The sequence below is a fragment of the Strongylocentrotus purpuratus genome, unplaced genomic scaffold, assembly GCF_000002235.5.
Source record: "Strongylocentrotus purpuratus isolate Spur 01 unplaced genomic scaffold, Spur_5.0 spur5_scaffold_21, whole genome shotgun sequence".
In the NCBI taxonomy this organism is placed as follows: domain Eukaryota; kingdom Metazoa; phylum Echinodermata; class Echinoidea; order Camarodonta; family Strongylocentrotidae; genus Strongylocentrotus; species Strongylocentrotus purpuratus.
This window is the reverse complement of record NW_022145607.1, coordinates 1,747,631-1,771,660: the sequence shown is the minus strand read 5'-3', so window position 1 is coordinate 1,771,660 and position 24,030 is coordinate 1,747,631. Positions and strand designations below refer to the sequence as shown.

The window sequence follows — 24,030 nt, the reverse complement described above, 5'->3', positions numbered from 1 at the left end:
GCTTTATTTCCTTGCTTTAACCGAGCTAGGTGATTCAGTTAGGATATAACACTCTTAATTCGAAGGGAGGTTTGCACTGTTTGATTTGCACTCACTTTTCGGTACGATATTACTCTCTTATGTTGCGTCAATGCCTCCTCCAATCGCTGACGCGGGAGGTTGTGGGTTCGAACCCCGGCCGCGTCATACCAAAAGACGTTAACAGACGGGAGTTGCTGCTACCTTGTTTGGCGTATAACAATAAGGGATAGAGCAACGTCGATCTGGCGCTGCTTAGTGGCTGCCGGGCTCACGATCAATTGGGCAAAAAGAATTTCCATTTTTGGTTTAACTTAATAAAATTTGGAGTGGACTTTAAAAGATAATTATTATTATTATTATTATTATATACTCTAGGAACATACAATATCGTGTACATTCTCTACATAGCAAATGTGGTGTGTAAAGCACTGCTAGTTGCACAATTCAAATTCGAATAGAATTATTACTTATTTACTTTTCTAATAATGAATATTTTTCCATCGTACATTTAATAAAATTTCAATCATGATATTTTACAACATTTTGGTCCTTTTACAAGGTTTGAGATTTTCAGCGTGTAAATCCACTTAACACCCTTTAAAGTATATTAAATGCAAGAACAGTAAGAGTAACATTATGAAGGGAATTCAAAATCACAATCACAAGAGCTGCAATACCGATGTAAAGCATATATTGCACATCCGTCTAAATCATATTAATGTCAACGTGATTCAGTGGATGAATACTGAAATCGATTGCATGACAATGGTAAAAGAAAAGGGATGATGATTGAGGCACTTTTCATTTCAGCCCATATTTCCTGTTTGTGTGCAAAGATTGTCTGCTCCGTCTGATTCGTCAGATCGAGTGTGGTGCCATCTCTACGATTAATCAAATAAAAGACTATAGTGATGGGGATAGAGAGAGAGCGAGAGAGAGAGAGAGAGAGAGAGAGAGAGAGGGGAGAGAGAGAGAGAGAGGGGAGAGAGAGAGAGAGAGAGAGGGAGAGAGAGAGAGAGTGAGAGAGAAGTGTAAATGTGTGCATCAACATACAAACAGCGCTACATTACAACATAATCACATAGAGCAGTAAACGGAGGGCAAAGAAGAGAGATTGAATATCACCCAGCTTTACGTCAAACAGAACCATCTTTACTAATTTAATTTGAATTAAATTGAACTTATTTTCTTTTACAACATGAAAACGGGCACAATCTGTTAATCAGTTAATGAATACGTAGAAAACGTGTTGATACAAACATGAGCGAATAATGTAAAGAAATAAGCCAACATGTAATATAAAAAATAGTATAAATAACTTTAGTTTATCACTTCGCTAATCCAGTAACCTAAGCCTATTATGCAATAGGCACCCTTGGACATTCATGATTACACATTTCCAAAGGAATATTAATTTACATGCACGCCATTTGTCAACTTTTTGATACATTTTGCACCAATTGATGCGAGACTATAGTCGTTATTTTACCACCAAAAGCCATTTTCAAACCTTTTCTTTTTGAGGGAAGTCTTTAATAAGTATTGTTTTTTAAATGCTGTTGAAATTCAACCTTTTCATTTGTTTGACCTACAAATGGGACATGTAGAACCTTAAAGAGCACTGCAAGCCTGGAAGTAAGAGTCTGAAGGACTTACCGACGCGGTTTGCCACGCTCCACCTCCACCTCCATGACCTGATCTTTATTGCAAGCAAGTATGACATCATCCACGCCCTCATCTGACCCGCATCTTATGAATCTACCAGTATCAAAATAGACGGAATACAGCATTTCTCCTTTCGTGCTCCTCGTGGTTTTTCGTATTGTTTTAATTTGATTCTACAAGATGGAAATGCTCATCAACAATTTAAAAGACCAAATGCCCCAATTTACGATTTCTCTCGTGATAGACTATTGTTAAACGACTATTCTCACTCATGGGCGAATGGTATGAAACCAATTGCAAATCATCTGAAAAGGGAATAATTTATGTTTATTTTGAGATATGAAAGATAAGTACTATTTAATCATTTAATATGAAAATTCTTAATATAAACAGTGTACACTTTTTTTCGGAGGGGGGGGGGGCTAAGTGTATTATGGATAGGAAAAAGGATTGGAGAGAGAACGAGAGAGAGAGACAGAAAGAGAGAGGGAGAGAGAGAACGAGAGAGAGAGAGAGAGAGAGAGAGGGGGGGGGGGTAAAGAAATGAAACATATCAAAGTACTCTTTTAACAAATGACATAATGTCTCACCTGATAATCTTCAGATGTTTGAGGTTGTGAGGTGATCTGAAAGTTTGTAAGATTAGTTCCATGTTACTGTTGCCAATGTCCAGATCGCTGAATGTTACCTTGACAAGCTGAGGGGAGATCATCAGTAGGGCATTGGGTAGTGAAGTGGGCTCCTCGTGGAAGCCAGCCGGTTGAGGTGCATACACATCTGCTTGAATGGTGAGTTCTGTTGCTCCTGGTAGATGGATCCTCTGGATGACGTCACAGTTGATCGTGCTCCGTACCTGTATAGTGACCCTCTTCACATTGTCAAACACTGAACCACAATCCTGCCATCCTTCTAGTGTGTCATCTTCCACTGTCAGCTCAGTCAGGGTGGGGCTCGTGTTACAACTCTGGACGTGATCATGTACATAAGAAAAGGAAATCAAAGTGCACTAGCAAATGTAGTAGGTTTGATTGTTGGTAAACATATACATGTAATTGCGTTCTTAAGTTTTATGAAAAAATGCGACAAAAATCATGAACATTTAGTTATGCTAGCCTCATGGGTATTGTAAGGTATAAACAAGGATTTTAAAAGGACATGAGCCGAGCAAATGCGATAAACCTTTAGCAAATGCAAATATAAGTTGCATGATAGTCAAAGTTATAAGAAATGTATCATTAATGAATAGAAATATGTTAAACGCAAGTACAATTTATAGATTCAATACTCGACTTCAAACACATTTGCTTTGGCATCCTCTTTCACACTATGATATAATTTAAATGAAATTTTGCCATCAAATTTTTGGCGCTCCCAACACTTTAGAGGGGCTTTAATTATCCGACAAGCAACCTAAAGCACTTCTTTCTTCGTAATTTATAGGCCCACTGTACTACCCCTATATAGAAAACAATGCCTAATCGGTGACCAATGGTTCCCATGATCCTCGGGAAAACGAGCTGTTAAAATTCAATTATTATTACTATTACTATTTTTATTTTTAGTAGTAGTAGTAATAGTAGTAGTAGTAGTAGTAGTAGTAGTAGTAGTAGTAGTAGTAGTAGTAGTAGTAGTAGTAGTAGTATTAATATAATCATCCTCTAAGATACAAATCTCCAATGAAACAGTCCCCCTAGATATAGTTTTGAAAGAACTAATAGAAGTGAAAAATTTGTGTTCATTATAGGAGCCGTCCATTGCCATTTTTCAATATATTTGGATGAAGTTCGGCTATGAAGAATATTACGTGTACTATCAATCTTATAACGTTTGTCCGTTTTTTTATTATGACAGAAAGTTCACTTATCGCATCAACTTCCTGAAACTTCAACTTTTCCTACCTGCTTCCTCTTAATGGTGTAGTACTTTGTACAGTAAAATCGTACAATTTCGTTTGACTATACAGAAAAGAGTACACTTAAAGGCCACACTGTACTGCTTGTAGCTACTTGCTCCCTCTTTATAGAAAACTTCCCCAATCGGTGTTGGTCCCCCATGATCCTCTTTTTCTTATGTTAATTGAAAGCTGAGTTAATGAAATAACCACCTGCCAGTGACCTCGCCGAGTGGTCTTATCCCTTCTGGCTGAACAAGTACAGCCGGCCTTTAAAGTATAACAAAACATGTAGTGATTGCTTAAAATCTTAAAATGTATGATCAAATCAATACCTTTGCAGATGATGCCATCGATGACGCTGTTGAGTAGAAGTCATCGTGATACAGACCCTTGAGTGTCAGGTCCTTCAGATGAGTCATCTTACAGATGAACTGAGCGAGATCACGTGATGCCGAGGGCCGTTCACTGAGATCATCAGAGTCGATGTCAAGAGTCTCAATCTGTTATGATAGCAACATTGTATTGTATAAACAATTGCTGACATTAAAATACTTTACATCACGAGACAGTTGCCATCCTCATTCATTTACATAAGCAATACGTTATACAGACATTTGATTAAAGAAAATTGTAAAAACAAATATACATGGAACACTTTGCAATTTCCAAAAGTGTACATGAATAATACAAACAGGGATGGACTGATTCGATTCATCATTAGTGTAGGTCTTTAAATTAAACTATTTAGTCTCATCAGTATTCACAATTAAAATAGCTGTCTCTCCATAAGTAATTCCGTAACACTTCGAATTGACATATGAAATGAAAAATATGGTAAATATTATTCACTATCAATCATGTAATCTTCAATTTGTGTTTGTATTATGACAGAAAGTTCACTTTTAACATCCATTTCCTGAAACGATCAACTTTTCCTGCCTGCTTCTCCTTAACGGCATTCCAATAGGGAGAGTAAAATTGTACACATGCGTTTGACTATATAGGAAAGAGTGCACCAACAGTATAACAAAAACATGAAGTGATTTGCTAAGAGTCCAACAAAATATGATCAAATCAGTACCTTTGCAGATGATGCCATCGATGACGATGTTGAGTAGAAGTCATCGTGATACTGACTTTTGAGTGTTAGGTTCTTCAGATGAGTCATCTTACAGATGAACTGAGCGAGATCACGTGATGCCAAGGGACGTTCAATGAGATCAGCAGAGTAGATCTCAAGAGTCTCAATCTGTTATGATAGCAACATTATGATGAATTAATATTAATAACAACCCATTAAAAATATATTCAAAATTCAGCTATATGTTTAAAATTGTATTGATATCGTCGCCACTTTGAAAATAATTTAACACAACAACATTTATTTTGTAATAAGGTACAAGTCTTGACCCCTAAAATATGAACTAATTTCAGTAGTCTATCGATTCTTTGGGACCGATATAATGGTGTTTATTCACAACTGATAGGTAACGACAGAGGTGATGAATATGTTTTTGATTGATCTAATCCATACTCTTGGCATTATGGACAACGAAGATGATAATACTTTCTAGATATTGACCTGTTGACTGAGGGAGTAGTGGGGAAATACGAATGAAGGACTTGGCTCATGATCTATGAATAAAACAAGAAGGCAGAGCGGTCACAAACCAGTCCTCAACCACACTACTCTTTAAGGAAAACGTGTGCTTTTAATCGAGGGTAAATCAGAACACCTGTTATATTGATTCGCAAAGTGAAATATCACCGTGAAAACGCCAAATTAAGTTGGATGCAGATGTACTACTGTTATTTTGTGTTTTCTTGTGCAATTTGTGATTTTGTGAACCTGGTGCATATAGAAAGATTGGGGGTGACATGCTTTCAAGTAATAGCGATTTCAATAGCTTTTGTCATCCCTGACCAGCAGATTGTATCATTCTCTCTCTCTCCTCTCCAATTCCCTAAAGCTGTGTGTATGCATTATGATATTTCTATGTATTATCTGATTGTTATACTCACTGTATGTTTTCCGATTGGTCAAATGAATAATAATAATAATGCCGGACTAGAGTCTTGGTCCCACCTGTGACATTTTATGATGGGGTGAGCTTATATATGCATGATACACTGTGATCACTGTATTTTCTTAAGAAACTTTTATTGAGAGACTTATATGTACTAGTATATCATCACTGTAGGACGCAATGACACAATTAAAGTCGAATACCCACTCCGGCAATCCAGGAGCTGAGAGTTTTCATTACAAACTTCCGAAATATATAACTACGGTTGGTCTACGTATAGCCATACCACAACTTCACAGTTCATACGAACGCTATGGAAAACACGGTGGAGATAACCGTATAGACTATGTTACAGAATTATTGTGTCATATTCTACCTCATCTTGACAAGTTTATATGTGAGCATTTTGTTACCATATATGACTACCCGGTACTAAGTGATACACAGGCCCAAGATGGCGCGGATAACCCCCAAATTAGGTTCGACTTGACACGACGCAGATGAAATAGTTGCAAAACTTGAGTTTAAGTGTCTCGACAATAATCCATTGTCGCGGAGAATCAGCAAGCGAGTTCGAGAAAGTGCGCAGTGTCAATGAAATGTTGAAAATTATAGCCAATCGCCGCAGCTGGGGAGTCGTGGACAATGAAAACATCACGGCTGACACACATCTCGCCGCTGATGGCGTACACTTAAACGGCTACGGTGTACGTGTATTGGCAGTGAATATCATCGCATATCTTCGAGGATCCCGCCCTGTATTTCATCGTGACCAGTTTCCATCAGCTACTGTTTCTGTTTCTGATCCGGCTAGATTGGATAACGAACATCCTCGGCTCCAATCTCAATATTCTGATGCTCCGTCTTTTCAGACGACGAGCAAAGCGAGATTCCGCAAGAAAGCGTCCGACCGTGTTTTCACACGAGACTGGCTAGATTGTTCTCAAACAGCCCGGAGACTCCTCAACAGTCACAGAGATTATACAATAGTCATGAAGACATTGAGTTAGTAAATGGATGTATTCCAGTTATTTCAGACATTGGGATCCGATTAGGTCATTTGAATATAAACTCCCTTCCTGCTAAAATAGATCAATTGAGATTCATGGTAAAGAAATATCCCTTTGATATTATTACGATATCAGAGTCCGACTGTGACATGACGATATTGGACAATGACATTTATATCGAGGGCTTCGATATAATACGCAAAGACCGTACAAGACATGGTGGTGGAGTGGTAATATACATTAAAAATAATATTCACTATTCTCAATGTTTAGATTTGGAAACAGAAATTGAATGTTTGTGGATACGGATGAAATGCAATTTTCTTTCTAAACCAGTTTTATTGTGTACTTTGTATAGGCCGCCAAATTCATCTCTTGAATTTTTTGACAGGCTTGATGACATGTTGAATAACGCAATCATTCGAAGTGAAGAAATCATTATACTTTGCGATTTTAATTGTGATCAACTCTCTTCGAATTGTGATTCATCTACTCAAAGATTAAAGTCAGCTGTGACAGGATTTCTCATGCACCAAATAATTAAGTCACCAACACGTATTACTTTGGTAACGCAAACTTTGATATATCATATTTACACTAGCTGTCCGGAAGAACATATTAAATGTGGTATTATAAAAACCCATCTCAGTGACCACTTAATGGTATATACAGTGATTGGCAGTAATAAACATAATGAAAGTAAAATGAATGTGATAAAATATCGTAGTTATCCTAAATTTAACAAAAATATTTTCCTCAGTTCGTTATCTATAATGCCTTTTTAAACCAATTTGTCCATGACTGATGCAACGGAGGCCTGGAGCAAGTGGTATGCTGTGTTTATGGCAGCTGTTAATATGCATGCCCCCCAAAACAGAAATCTATGAGATCTAACCCTTGTCCCTGGGTTACAGGTGACATTATCGAACTAATGAAAAGACGTGATTCGTACTATAGACAAGCTATAAGAAGTGGTAGTAATTCTATGTGGAACAAATATACACATGTCAAAATTGTATTACTAAAAACATACGATTGGCAAGGTTTGAGCATATAAATAGATTATTGCAAAATAAATTTGGTAATACAAAGTCACTTTGGAGCACCTTAAAGGTCATTACCAAAGCAAGGCCGAGAAATGAAATCAGTCTAGAAATTGATGGTGACACTGTTTCAAATCCACTAAATGTAGCAAACTGCTTGAATGATTATCTTATCGAATCCATCACAAATTTGACTACTAATGATGTAGATGGTATAGAAGGCATTAGAGAATTAAGAAGAAATGAGAGTCAGAATTTGTATAATTATTCCAATGCAGAACATGATGGCGATGATCAATTTCATCTCCCATACATTACGTCTGAGATTGTTTTTAACGAATTATCTCAAATGTCGTCTAAGAAAGCAACAGGTCCTGACGGTATGCCAACTAAACTACTTAAACTTATATGTGAGGTCCCGATTTCGATTGAAAGCGTAACTTACATGTTTAATTTTTCTTTATCAACTCAGTCCGTGCCCGAATCCTTGAAATTAGCTCAAATTCAGCCCATCCATAAGTCTGGGATCAAAAGTAAAGTTGAGAATTATAGACCGATATCTCTACTCTCTGTAGTATCAAAGGTACTAGAAAGGGCTGTCCACAAGCATCTGTACCAGTATTTATTACAGAATAATAAACTTTGTGAAAACCAATTCGGGTTTCGACCAGGACATCTTTGTGAAACGGCATTGTTATGCATGATCGATCATTGGGCTAGCAATGTAGATAATGGAATTGTTAATGGTCTTGCTTTTTATGTTGATTTTAGAAAAGCTTTTGAGACGGTAAATCACTCAATTCTGCTACATAAACTTGCTCAATATGGTTGTCCTGAAGAGAGCATACATTGGTTCCAGTCCTATTTAGTAAATCGAAAGCAATTTGTTACTATTCAAGATAAATCCTCGGTTGAGAGGGATGTTCGCTCAGGCGTGCCTCAGGGCTCGGTATTAGGGCCGCTTCTATTTATTATTCTGATTAATGATCTACCCCAGTATTTAAGTTCATGTAGTGTGTATATGTATACATACGATGCAACACTGTCTGTAAGTGGAACATCTATCCAAGAGATTCAAAATAAATTGAATCACACAATGTGTTAACTCCATGAATGGACATTGATGAACAAAGTGATTTTAAACACAGACAAGACTTAAGTCATGTTGGTGGGTTCACACCAAAGGATTAGTACTTATGATGATACGACCTTAAAGGTTGGTGTAAGCGGTAAGCGACTGGAGTGTGTCTCAGCCTATAAAAGTTATGACTGGGTGTTACTATTGACGTAAATCTCACATTTAGTAAACATGTTGAAAACATCCCCCTCTTAATTAAACAGAAACTGGGAATTGTACGCAGGCTCCGTGAATCTTTAACTCAATATCAACTAAAACAATTGTACTGGGGCTATGTATTACCGCATGCTCTTTATTGCTGCACTGTATGGTCTAGTCGATTTAAATGTAATGTCGATATGCTAAACTATGGACCACATCCACACCATTAATCAACTGAAAGAAAAATGCCAAGAGTTCAACATCCCTCTATGCGTAGCATTCGTAGACTACGAAAAGGCATTTGATTCCGTAGAAACCTATGCAGTACTGAAGGCACTTCACGACCAAGGAATCAACAACGCATACATCAAAATCTTTAAAGACATTTATTCAGACTGCTACAACAATGTCAAAATGCACAAGGCCAGCAACAAAATCATGATAAGAAAGGGAGTTAGACAGAGAGACACCGGCTCACCAAAATTCTTCACTTCTTGCCTAGAGAGCATCTTCAAAACATTAGACTGGTCATCACAGGGAATCAACATAAACGGGGAAAACATGAGTCACTTAAGATTTGCAGACAATATTGTCATCATATCTCACAACCTAAACGACCTCGAAATAATGCTGCAAGAACTGGACGATGCAAGTCGACTAACAGGCCTCAAAATGAAAATGAAGAAGAATAAAGTCATGGCAGGATCAGCCAAAGATCCAAAACAAATCCAAGTAAACGGTACCAGAATGGAGCAAGTAGAGGAGTATATTTACTTAGAGCATCGTTTCTCCCTCCAAGACAAAAATCAAGATAACGAAATAAGAAGAAGAATCAAAGCTGGATGGCAAGCCTTTGGCAGATACAGCACCATCATAAAAGGCAAACTTCCATTATGCCTGAAAAAGAAAGTATATGACCAGTGCATCATCCCAGCAATTTCATACGCTGCAGAAACATGGACACTAACATCAAAATTGGAAAGAAAACTAGCAGCCTCTCAACACAACATGAAAAGAAGTATTCTAAGCATCACATACAAAGACAGAAAAACGAACAAATGGATCAGGGAACAGACAAAAGTCCAGGACATCCTTGAAACAGTGAAAAGAAGGAAATGGAATTGGGCGGGCTACATTAGCCTTAGGAATGACAATCGCTGGAGCTCAGCAATCACTCACTGGACACCATATGAGGGAAAACGAAACAGGGGACGTCAAAGAAAAATATGGCGAGACGAGCTGCAACAGTTCTGGGGAGAGACAAATTGGTATCAACAGGCGCTGAACAGAGGCATTTGGAGACATCATGATGAGGCCTTCATCCTGCAGTGACAACGGCTGATAAAGAAAGACTAACGATGCTAAATAAACTTCATAAAAGAGCAGCTTATATTATTTCTAGACAATCTTGGCACATTCCGTCGCGAAAGGTCTTAGATGGCCTAAAATGGCCAACTCTAAATGAATTGTTCGACAAGGCCAATTGTTGTCTGGTTTTTAAATGTATTACTAATTTAGCTCCTCCAGCTATGTCTGATAAAATGTGTACGACTAGATGATGCTATGCAACGCACAACTCGAAATAGTAATAAGAATCTGTTGAAACCTTTTAAGTGCAATACTGAATTTTATTCTAACACTTTCGTGAATTATGGCGTTAAAGTGTGGAACAAACTTACAGTGGAAGCCCGACTTTGTTTAACTATCAATATGTATTTAAACGAATGGAATCAGAGAAGTAACATGTTTTTAAATTTTCTCAAACTCATTTTAAATTTGTATCTACTAAATTGGATCTGGGAGATTTATAGGTTCTCTGTCAATTTTATCATGAATCCTCTATCTTGCAAAACATTGTGAAATCTGACCTTTCTTGCACTTTTACAATATTATATGAGCGGTGTCTCACTTCCTGTTTTTTAATACAAAGGTCATTTAAACTTCATATATTGTATCATTATTTACCTTTAATATGGTCTTACCTTTACTATATATATTTGTCGTCATATTTGATGTTATACTCTATTTTTTCTCTCACTTTATTAAATATGTAAAAAATTTGCATATCTATTTGTATTTTTACAAAGCAAGGCAACATGAAAGATTAGGTTTTTGTTTTTTTATCGTAACTTATTTCACATTGTTAGTTTTACTCGTTTATCGTTGTGCTTTGATGTTAATATGCTTTATTTATTAAATTTGTTGTCTTTTTCTTCCAACTGTTATATATATGATTTTATTTTGAGAATTTGTATACAGTTGCCATTCTCATTCATTTTCAAAATCTATATGTTATACTGACTTTGATTTAAATAGTACTCTGACAAATAATTTTTTCTTCATGCTGGAGTTATAGAAACTGATATATCAGATCATTTCCCTATCTTTGTTGCATTTGAGCATCTTAGAAAGGCAAGTAAAACAAGCCACAAAAAGTCTGTGTTTCGTACCTTCAGAAATTATGATATTAATAAATTCCATGATGATCTAGGTAAAATTGATTGGAACAATGTAAGTGGTTGTACAAAATTAAATGAGTCGTACTCTGTATTTTACGACTTGTTTACGCAAGTCTGTGACAAGCATGCACCAATTATATCATCAAATTCGAAGAACCTAAAAAAGGGGGAAAATGCTGGGAGAAAACCATGGATGACTAATGCTATTTTAAAATCAGTCAAGAAGAAGCACAAGTTGTATTTTAAACTAAAGGCATCAAATTTCCAACAGAAAGACGAGGAAGAATACAAGAGGTATAGATATTGTTCTAACTACAGTTCTACGAAATGCAAAGAGACAATATTATAGTAACCTCTTCTTCATTAATAAGAATGATAGTCGTAAAATGTGGAGAACAATTAACGAGTTGTTGAGTGGTGGAAATGTCAAAAATAAAGTGACCAATGTAGAGAAATTATTAAGCTCAGGTGGTGGAGAAAATAGAGTGATAACTTCTGACAATGAAATAGCTAACGAATTTAACAACTTTGTTGTAAACATAGGTCCAAAGCTGGCAAAGGAAATGCCACCAGTGAATTCTGACTTTACAGGGTAAGCGGACACTTTTTTTTTTTTTTTTGGTCCCAAAAAAATCGCAACGACTCAACCGACCGCTGAATAAGCGGGGGGGGGGGGGGGGGGGGGGGGGGGGTAAGAGGACACTTTTTTTTTTTTTTTTTTTGGTCTCGAAATTTGAAAATTTTACATTTTGCTCCGTTGAAAAAAAAAAAAAAAAACCCAAAGGGGGGGGGGGGTTTAGGTTTTTTTTAGGGGGGTTTACACATGTAAAAATACCAAAGGGGGGTGTTTAACCCCCAAACACCCCCCCCCCCCCCTGCGTACGCGCCTGTGTGTTATTATATAAGGCTTTTATACAGCCTCACCTCTCTTATGGAGTAGAAGTATGGGGGAGCACTTACAAAAGTAATCTAAATTGTATATATTTAAGTCAAAAAATGGCAATGAGAGCCATTACATTCAGTCCACTTAGAACAGACTCCAAAGCTCTTTTCCAAAGTCTAAACATTTTAAATATTTTTCAACTTCATGAACTTCTTGTATCAACATTTATGTACGATTTGGTAAAAGGTTTTTTACCACACTCTTTAGTGGATTATTGTCAGATGATACAGCATAGATATGCAACTAGGAGAAAAGAAAGTGGCTTACTTTATCAACCAAAATGTAAGACAACGCACGGGCAATTTTGTATTTCGTTTGTAGGAACAAAGCTGTGGAATGATCTGCCAGATGAAATTAGATTAAAAACATCAAGGTTATCTTTTCGGAGACATCTTTCCACCTACCTTCAATGTAAATGACGTGGGCTCAATCCCATCCCCTTCGTATTTTCCTTTTATATTACTTGTCTTCCTTTTATATATGTATACACTCCCTTGTTAACGATTATAGCGGCCTTAAGCTTTTACAGGATTTGTGCATGTACGTACATGTGTATGATTATTTTTATTAATACATCCTTTTCATGTTTATGAACACATTAATGATTTTATTTCTTCAAAGATTTGTTTTCTTTCATTATAATGCTTTACGCTTAAGCTTTTTTATTTTTATTTTTTCATTTTAGTAAAGAAAAAAGTTACATGATATTGTATTATTTTGCTGTATATATGTAAATACAAAACAATCAAGTTTTACATTCATATGTAAAAACAAATTAACAGAAAAAAAAAACTTGCCAAAGAATGGAACTAGGCTCGACTAGCACTTGTGCTAACTTCTAGTTCCCATTAACAACTTCACCTAAACATAGTAATATCTTTGTACATTTAATAGTATGCAGATGTATGTCTAAAAAATATCGTTTTAAAACCATTACTGTTCAATCGACATTACTCTTATGTTATGTATACATGTATCAGTATTATTATTTTTTTGCATTGTATGATTGTTCATATGTACTGTCATTATTGTGATGTGTTGTTGTTAATAAATTCAAATTCAAATTCAAATTCAAATTCAAATTCTTTAACACAAAACTGTGAAATAAAATTAATATGGAACACTTTGCAGTTTACAAAGGATTACAAAAATAATACAAACGGGAACGAAGAGATTCGATTTTTCATTTTTGTAGGTGCTTAAATTAAAAATAAACGTGTTTAAAAACACAAACATGAAACGCTGAGAACGGGGACGCAGGTTCGAAACTGAGTCACGTCTTTCGGATGGTGACGTTTAAAGGTCGGTCCCCAGACGTAAATAATCAGATCTGATTGATACACTTCTGTAAAAACCCAATACACACACACACCTACACGCTGAAAAAGATGCGTTTTGTATCATAATTCTGCAGAATCACGGTCGCTAAAATTCGATTGAACGAACGGAGATCTCAATCATGATCTCAATCGTGCTATTGCCCTCTGCTATTGCTCTCAAAGCAGTCATTATTGCTATAATATCAATCATAAAATCTTCACTCTGTTTTTGTATAATGACAGAAAGTTCACTTTTAACATTCACTTACTGAAGCGATCAACTTTTCCTACCTGCTTCTCCTTAAAGTTGTTCCATTAGGGAGAGTAAAATTGTACACTTGCGTTTGACTATATAGGAAAAACTGCACCGACAGTATAAGAAAAATATGTAGTGATTTGCTAAGAGTCCAACAAAATATGATCAAATCAATACCTTTGCAGATGATGCCTTTAGTGACGAAGTTGAGTAGAAGGCATAGTGATATTGACCGCCGAGTGTCAGGTTCTTCAGATGAGTCATCTTACATATGAACTGAGCGAGATCACGTGATGCAAAGGGACGTTCATTGAGATCAACGGAGTCGATGTCGAGATTCTCAATCTGTTATGATAGTAACATTATGTTGAATAAATACTAATAACAACTAAATAAAACTATATTCAAGAATCAATAATTCATTAAAAATTATATAAATATCGTTGCCGTAGTGAAAAACTCTTAACACAATATTTTTTGTATACATCACTTTATTGTTCAAACTTGCACAACAAAGGAGAAGATACAAAAACCCAGGACAATTCCATTTTACTGGAAAATACAGGGCACTAAAAGTAAAAGATAATCCTAGCTATTTTGTTTGTTTAAGATGTACAAGTCTTGACACATGACATTAAAACTAATTTCAATAGTTCATGGCTTCTTTTGAGACCGAGGTAATGGTGTTTATTCATAACTGATAGGTAATGACAGAGGTGATTAGTTTGTTTTTGATTGATCCAGTCGAGACTGTAGGCATTGCGGATAAAGAAAATTATAATATTTCCTAGATCAAGTTGACCTGTTGAATGAGGGAGTAGTTGGTAAATGTGAATGAAGGACTTGGCTCATGATCTAAGTCTTACAGAACAAAAGATAAGAAGTCAACGCAAAGTGTAGCATCCCCTCGCCGGGTTCAATTTCCTTAATTGAGCAATTTGTGCATATTTAATGGGCTGTGACCTTTGAGCTTTGATATATGTACTTAACAACATTACTTAAGTTATTGGATTAAAAAAAAACTTTTTCGCGTATATTGAAGTAGGCATTTTCGCATATTTAATGAGCTATGACCTTTGTCCTTTGACCTACATACTCCGAAATCGACCATAGGCTGTATTTTAATAATATGTATCTTCATATCAAATGTCATTAAAATCCGATAAACATTACTCAAGTTATCAAACCGAAACGAGATTGAAGGACGTGCGGCAGCTTTACTACATGTATATCGCCTCCGACTTCGTCGACGAGGGGTTTAATAAAACAAGAAGACATAACAGTCACACGCCAGTCCTCAACCACACTACTCTACATGGAAGCGTGTGCTTTTAATCGAGGAAAAATCAGAACACCCTGATTATGTTATCGACAACATTATAGTGATGGATCCATGATTGTCAGAGAAGAGGAGATTTCATCCCCCGGTCATATGATCCGGTAATTTTACTGACCCTACTACATTTAAACGTCGAAATGATGAGGGGTGGTGGGGGGGGGGGGCTATCCATATACAGGATGTCAAGTCTTAATCTGTTATAATAGTTACATCGTATGGGACAGTGGCGTACGCAGGGGGGGGGGGGGGGTTAACATTTTGAAATCGGGCCAAAAATTGGGTCCCGAAATTTGAAAATTTGACCGATCGACATTCCGTTTCATTGGGGGGGGGGGGGGTAAGGTCATCTTTTTAGGACGTCCATTAGGAAAAAAAAAAAAAAAAAAAAAAAACTCATAAGGGGGGGGGGGGTTCTTAAAAAATATACACATAAACAAAACTGAAGGGGGGGGGGTAACCCCAACCCCCCCTCCCCTCCCCTGCGTACGCGCCTGGTATGGGATAAACGATTGCTAACATAACACTACTTAAAATAGTTTTAAAAAACTTTGAAAAACTTGTGCAGTTTTAATCAGTTTTGCACATATACCTAGTTTGTCTTAATCGACTACTCAATTTATGTAAGGTATACTGTTCATTTCAGGAACGTGTAGTTAAAAATGCTTATGTGATCTAACAAAGTGAAATATGGAGCAAATAGCAATTGTAGTCATCACAACTCCTAGAAAATTCACTTACAAACATACTCTCTTTTGCAGGTTATGAACAACAGTGTACACTATATGCTATAGTTTGTTTAGGATGTTACAAGATGTGAACATTTCAATCAGATCATCAATTTCTACAAACTTTACAACATAGATGTTTAATCGGCTTGCTTTGTACTTAGCCTTAAACTAGATTCATGTAGTGTGTCATTCAATAATATCACTATCACATACATGTACAGCATGTACAGTGTAAGCAAAACATTACAAAAATACTTTTAACAAATAAAAGTATACAAAAGTATCCCCAGCCATTTAAATAATAAGAAATATGGGAATCCTAGTTCATTGTACATCCCGAGATTTTGCATTAATTTGAGGAAGATACTATATCTTTAGGATCATGAAATGATCATTAACATGTACATTTTGTTATGAGGGTCAAGTATTTGAAAAGTATTTGTACATAAGGGTAGTACATTTGAGGGTAATTCATCCAATGAAAGGAAAAAATTATGAATTAATTAATTTTGAAAAGGCTACAATTTATTTTTATGTTCATGCTTTAATTACCCCCACAATTTGGTAATCCATTTTCTTGTCATTTAGAAATTTGGCAGATCTACAGCTATGTGAACATTATGTTGTACAAGTTTCTAAAATAGGAATCGGATACTGATTACTGATTATTGTTTTATAATGGAAGCCTTTGTGCTCATCAATTGTACATGTATGCAACCAATAAGTGTGTCATAATGTGTGCAAGCCAATTTCATGAAATTGCTTGATAAATTGTTATCATTATTAAGCGTAAATGTCAATTCCAGTTTTGGATAATGACAGTAGTAATCCTTTCTACATAGATAAGTTACATGTACTGAGTGCCCTTTTTTAAATGTATTTTCAGATGAAAATACATATTTCTCATAAATTTTTAGAAAAACATTTTAATTTGCTTGATTTTATCAACTTCATATACCTGTATCATATCCATGTCATGACCATGTACACTGGGTATTGCTTAAATGTAATACAAAGTTTTGGTATGGGGTCATGAATTTGGTTCAAATGAACATATTGGACGCATATGCGGTCCTACAATATTCAGTGATCGTTGTCGCGGTTCAAATCGAGTCAAAAGTTATGAACTTGTAAATAATAAACTCTTTATGTTGTATAGCTCCCTCTCAAGGTCAAGATATAAATTAAACTATAAAACAATGTTTCTTGACTAAAATCTACCGATTAGTTGTTCCCGTTCGGAAATTATATATCACAACTACATATTCTGAGATTTCCATGGTCGCAGCTACCATTGTACGGCCGTAGGCGCTATTTGAAATTTATCAAAATTTACTGGGAGCACCTGAAAAATTTTATATTCAATTTTTCTCGAAAGCAGAAGTAGTTTAGGGTCTAAATTGTCTAGTTATATGCTTATAATACATCCACAGGGGCATCCAAATATATCAAAATTGTAAAGAATCACTATCCACCCAATTTTAAAAAAATTCCCAAAACTTTGTATTACCTTTAAGTGGGTGATTTTGAGTTTTGGACCCTAAATAAAATCATCAAAATAGTGTTTTTAACAGGAGTGTCCAATGTGAAATGGTAAATTGCGGATATGATCGAAAATTATGTGAAATTTGTCGACTTTGTGTTAACAATAAAATTGTGTAACGTCCGAAACACCATTCTTGTGATTACAAAAAATGAATGGATTTGAAAGACCTGATTTGTGTTTTGACTTGTGTTAAGACTTATAATAACTTATTTCATAATGATTTATTCACTCTAAATACCTTAAATTATGGATTATTATCATTTTATTGGTATTTTTTGTTTCGGACGTTACATTTGTTTCGGACGTTACAACTGTTAACGGAAAATTCGTTTTAACTATAAAATAGTATTGTAGTAATGTATTGCAAATTTCTTTGTTTTGGTGGGTAGCTGCCATGAGATGTTAACAAAATGTTATGATAGATATATCCTGCTGTTCATATATTTTCTGCTACTTCAACTTGAAAATTGTTTCGGACGTTACAAAACTGTTTACGGAAAATGAGACGACTTTTTCAAATTTTGAGTTTATTTTTAATATAAGCGCTACTATAATTAAATTATATTTTCTTTTAATATAATCACTTGGAGCAACTAATAAACTCACTCAAACCATATACAATCTCTTAATTTGTTGTTCCAGTGGGTTAAATGAGGGTCTACATTGTTTACAGAAAATGTAACGTCCGAAACGCCATTTTCAATTGCACTTTTCCATCAAAATAGGGGAGTTGATTCAGATTACTGTTAAGTTTCTTTAAGATCCACTCATGCTCATTAATCATCAATAGAAAAAAAACATATTGTCTGTGGCTATATATTTTTTTCAGCTCCGACCAAAATGGCATGTCAATTTTGTTACGAAATTCCGTAAACAATTTGCTGTTCAGGGATACCTCATGCGCATAAAGGAACAATGAAAATTTTTCGTTAAGCTATGGGAGGTTAACTAAGGTCCATGCTACAAGAAAAAGTTGTAACTGATTTCTAATTCTTTATCTTTGTAAAGTTTCAGGCTCTCAAAGGGCCATTTAGCTATTTGGTCATAGTTTTTTTTTTTAAACAGTGCCATAAGCTATACGTAATTCTGAAATTTGATTTAGTAAAAAAAAATATTGAAAAAAATAATTGTACATAACAGAAAAGTGTGAAATAAAATGTGCATGGAACACTTTGCAGTTTTCAAAGGGTTTCAGATATAATACAAACGGGGACAAAGAGATTCGATTTGTCATTTTTGGAGGTTTTTAAAGTTATATAAATAGTCTCATAAGTAATCGCAGTTGAAATAGTTGTCTCTCCATCAGCAATTCCATAGCACCCCGAATAGTCATATGAAATTTTAAAATATGGTTAATATTATTCATTATATACCTCATTTTAAGATTCTTTACTAATCCTGTCTTCTGATTGGTTGAAAATGCAGTCATGTTCTTAACCATGCCCGCTAATTGAAATTCATAGTCATTTTCCCCGGCTCTACCGGTTTATATCCATTTTTCATAGCACTTTTTCCATGGCTGTGAAACGTGACGTCATTTTGCTGCGATCCCCATTTTGGTTTACGTGTTACCGTATAAGTTTCTTTTGTGCGATGACCGATGCGCAATACCGTTAACGGTGTTTGAGTACAATTCGATTTTGGTCGCTGCCTTTCAGGCGACGAATCTACCAATCCACGCAGCGCAGACAACCGATCGCCATTTTGTTTACTAGTCTCGTTATTGTTGGTGTTAATATTCATGACTTCAAAGAGATGGAAACCTAAATGGGTGAGTCAACATTTTCCTTTTTTTCGGTATATAAAATATATATTGACTGCTTTTAATATTCGAGGCATAGTTGTTTCTATAGGGTCTCGGGAAACTCACAACCTGCTATGACCCCGCGGCGAGCAGGTTGTGAGTTTCCCTTGACCCTATAGAAACCACTATGCCTCTCAAAGCAGTCAATATATCCTTACTATAGATCTTAAAATCTTCCCTCTCATTTTGTATTATGACAGAAACTCAATTTTTGCATCAACTTCCCGAAACGATAAATTTTTCCTACCTGCTTACTCTTTACGGTGTACCAATAGGGAGAGTAAAATGTTACTCTTGCGTATGACTATATAGGAAAGAGTACACCTCCCGTATAACAAAAAAACATGTAGTGATTTGCTTAGAGTCTAGTCCAGAATCTGGCCTTTTTAATTTTGATCTCCACCACAACAACGCTACATCTCCCTACTTACTTGCTACCAGCCGATGATGGCGTGATCATTAAATTAGGACGCCCGGCTGGCTGGGCTGGTGAGCATAACTATGAGTTTGTTGATAACGCCATCTTCGACGGATTAAATCAAGTGTGTAGGGAAATTATAAAGGACCGTGCAGATTCTGGACTACTAAGAGTCCAACAAAATATGATCACACAAATACCTTTACAGATAATGCCATCGATGACACTGTTGAGTAGAGGGCATCGTGATACTGACCGTGGAGTGTCAGCTTCTTCAGATGAGTCATCTTACAGATGAACTGAACGAGAGCACGTGATGCAGAGCGACTTTCAAAGAGATCCAGTAAGAATTTAAGAGTCTCAATCTGTTATGATAGAAACATTACGTTGACAAAATATTTATAACAACCCAATAAAACTATCAACAATATGATTGAATTTTATTCATATCATTACCAAAATAAAAAAAACTCTTTACACAATCAATTTTTTGTGTGCAATGATGTTAAAGTTTTGGCTCCTGAAATTAGCCCTAATTGCAATAGTTCCTGGATTCTTTTGAGACCGATATAATGGTGTTTATTCATAACATATAGTTATAATGACAGAGGTGATCAATAGGTTTTTGATTGATCCAATCTGTATTCTGGGTATTATGGATAAAATTAAGTATAATATTTTCTAGATCATATTGATCTGTTGACTGAGGGATTATTGGGTAAATATTAATGAAGGACTTGTATCATTATCTAAAGTCTTACAGGACAAAAGAGAATAAAACAAGAAGGCAGAGCGGGCACAAACCAGTCTTCAACCACACTAATCTTCAAGGAAAACGTGTGCTTTTAATCGGGGGGGGATCAGAACATCTTGATTATGTTATTGACAACATTATAGTGGTGGATCCATGATTGTCAGAGAAGAGGGGATTTTATGCCCCGGTCATATGATCCAGTAATTTTACTGATCCTACTACATTTAAATGTCGGAATGAATGAGGGTGGTGGGGGAAGGGGGCGGTGATCCACATACTGGATGTCAGGCATTAATCTGTTATAATAGTAACATTGTATTGGATAAACAATTGCTGACATTGCACTACCTAAAAATAGTTTTAAACATTACATCAAGGTACAGTTGCCATCCTCATTCATTAAAAAGCTATACGTTATTCTGTCATTTTATTTGAATAATACTTTTTTTTCTTCTTTTTTGAATAACAGACAATTGTTATATAAAATGTATATGGAACACTTGGAAATCTCCAAAGGGTTTCAGAAATAATAGAAACGGGGAATGAGACATTTGATTTTTCATTTCTGTAGGTTTTTAAATTTAAATATTTAGTCTTATCAGCATTCACAATTGAAATAGCTGTCTCTCTATTAGCGATTCACTAGCAGTTCGAATTGTCATATGACATTAAAAGTTTGGTATATTGTTTCGCTGACGAAACTGATTTTCATTATGTATTTTGATTCGCAGATACCATTACGTAATTTATAATACCAAACGAAGAAGAAGAAGATCGGTTGTCGACGTGTTCGTATGTGCTAATTCATGTAAAAACAGGCAGAGCACTATTGGGTTTCACAGAGGTGACATCTTGCGATGTTCGCTTTCTATTTTTTTGTGCAAGAATGCCTCATTTTAGAATGAGACAATCACTATTTCAACAGTATATCCTGCCAAGAAGTGAGTACAGCTTGGTGTGAATGTGTTTTCAGAATTATTTATGCAGACATGAAAATTATGGATGTTTTCTTATTTGTTCTAAACGAAATGGAGTTTCACTCAGTGAGAGTGTACACGTGGAAAGTTGATAGTCTTGTGTGCAGACCATTTGATATAAAGTATATATTTGACATGTATTTGAAACATTGCTAAGAATAAGCAGTATATAAATATTAAAGGGCATTATTTTCAGGGTTAATTGTAGCACTCTGGTATTTACAATTTACAGGAAAAAGGCTGATTTTGTGGTTTATGTATGGTCGTATTGATAGACGTTCGATTAATGGTCTGAATTAAGACTAGTTATTGGTATTGCATACAGAGGTTGCTGTTGGCTTTGCAACTACACAAAGTCTTACAAAAGGGTATTTGATTATATCTGTTGTATTTTGGTAAAGCTATTTAATGAGTATGACCATCGACAAAGTCATTTAAAGGAATTTCTGTATGGGTTTTAATATGAATATCAGTGACTTGAAAGGTGTGCCACATTTGTTATGAAGGTCAGAATAAATTATTTGACCTTGTGTTATCATTCATAAAACCTAAATGTTAAAGAGGGATATTTGTAGAAATATTATGAAAGATATAAGATGTCATTTTGATCATATCTATATTGAAATAAGTGCTTAATTATTCACGAGAAAAAGGATATTCAGGCAGATTTGCATTTTCTGTTATAGAGGTGACATTTATACTTGAAACTGATATAAATGAGTCCAGTTGACTTATGTACTTATGAATTCTTCAATTTGTTCTTTCAGATTGAATGACATTAGACTACGGTCTTATACGATTCCAATTGGGATATTCTGTGTGCAGGTCATCTTTCTTAAGAGCAATCCATATATATTATTCACTATTATTCTTTTTTGTATTATGACAAAAAGTTCTCTTTTAGCATCGACTTCCAAAAAAGAAGAACTTTTCCTACCTGCTTCTCCTAAGCGGTGTACCAATAGGGAGAGTAAATATGTACACTTGCGATTGACTATTTAGGACAGAGTACACCACAAGTATAACAAAACATGTAGTGATTTGCTAAGAGTCCTGAAATATACGATCAAATCAATACCTTTGCAGATGATACCATCGATGACGCTGTTAAGTAGAAGTCATCGTGATACGGACCCTTGATTGTCAGGTTCTTCAGATGAGTCATCTTACAGATGAACTGAGCGAGATCACGTGATGCAGAGGGACGTTCACTGAGATGACGTTCACTGAAATGACTTTCACTGAGATGACGTTCAGGGAGATCAGCAGAGTAGATCTCAAGAGTCTCAATCTGTTATGATAGTAACATTATGTTGAATGAATACTAATAACAAACCATTACAAATATATTCAAAATTCAACTATATGTTTAAAATTGTATTGATATCGTCGCCAATTTGAAAATCCTGTACACAACAACATTTGTTTTGTAATGAGGTACAAGTCTTGACCCCTAAAATATGTACTAATTTCAGTAGTCTATCGATTCTTTGAGACCGATATAATGGTGTTTATTCATAACTGGTAGGTAACGACAGAGGTGATGAATATGTTTTTGATTGATCTAATCGGGACTGTGGGCATTACGGACAAAGAAGATGATAATATTTTCTAGATCATATTGACCTGTTGACTGAGGTAGTGGTAGTGGGGAAATATGAATGAGGGACTTGGCTCATGATCTTAAGTCGTACACAAAAGAAAATGAAAGAAGAAGGCAGAACGGTGGTCGCAAAGCAGTCACCAAACAGACTATTCTTGAAGGAAAATGTGCGCTTTCAATCGGGGGATAGTCTGAACACCCTGATTATGGTATTGACGACAGTATAATGGCGGATCCATGATTGCCATCCTCATTCATTTAAGAAAAGTGTAAAAACAAACATAATTATGCACTTTGTAGTTTCCAAAGGGGTAAATAAATAATACAAACAGGGACCAACGGATTCGATTTATCATTTTTGTACGTCTTTAAATCAAACTATTTAGGCTTATCAGTATTCACAATTGAAATAGCCGTCTCTCCATTAGCAATTCCGTAGCACTCCGAATTGTCATATGCAATGAAAAATATGGTATATATTATTCAATATCAATCTTTATAATCTTCATTCTGTGTATGTACTATGGCAGAAAGTTCACTTTTCGCTTCCACTTCCTGAAGCGATCAAGTTTTCCTATCTGCTTGCTCGTATCGATGTACCAACAGGGAGAGTAAAATTGTATACTTGCGATTGACTTTATAGGAAAGAGTACACCAACAGTATAACAAAACATGTAGTGATTTGCTAAGAATACTAAAATATATGATCAAATCAATACCTTTGAAGATGATGCCATCGATGACGATGTTGAGTAGAAATCATCGTGATACTGACCGCGGAGCGTCAGGTCCTTCAGATGAGTCATCTTACGGATGAACTGAGCGAGATCACGTGATGCAGAGGGACGTTCACTGAGATCAGCAGAGCGGATGTCAAGAGTCTCAATCTGTTATGATAGCAACATTATGTTGAATGGAAATTAATAGCAACCAAATTAAACTAAT

At 35.6% G+C, this 24,030-nt stretch overlaps 1 protein-coding gene across 1 annotated transcript; it reads right to left on the bottom strand.

Annotated features, from left to right (window-relative positions):
* Positions 1-256: 256 nt before the first annotated feature.
* Positions 257-24,015, bottom strand: LOC105445551. The gene is made up of 8 exons (XM_030995067.1): positions 23,805-24,015; positions 22,561-22,773; positions 19,952-20,116; positions 14,094-14,261; positions 4,662-4,829; positions 2,277-2,650; positions 1,678-1,779; positions 257-924 (listed from the first exon to the last, which is right to left on the bottom strand). The coding sequence occupies exons 1-8, from the start codon at positions 23,889-23,891 to the stop codon at positions 909-911; spliced, it is 1,293 nt and encodes a 430-aa protein (XP_030850927.1). The 5' UTR covers positions 23,892-24,015; the 3' UTR covers positions 257-908.
* Positions 24,016-24,030: the final 15 nt, after the last annotated feature.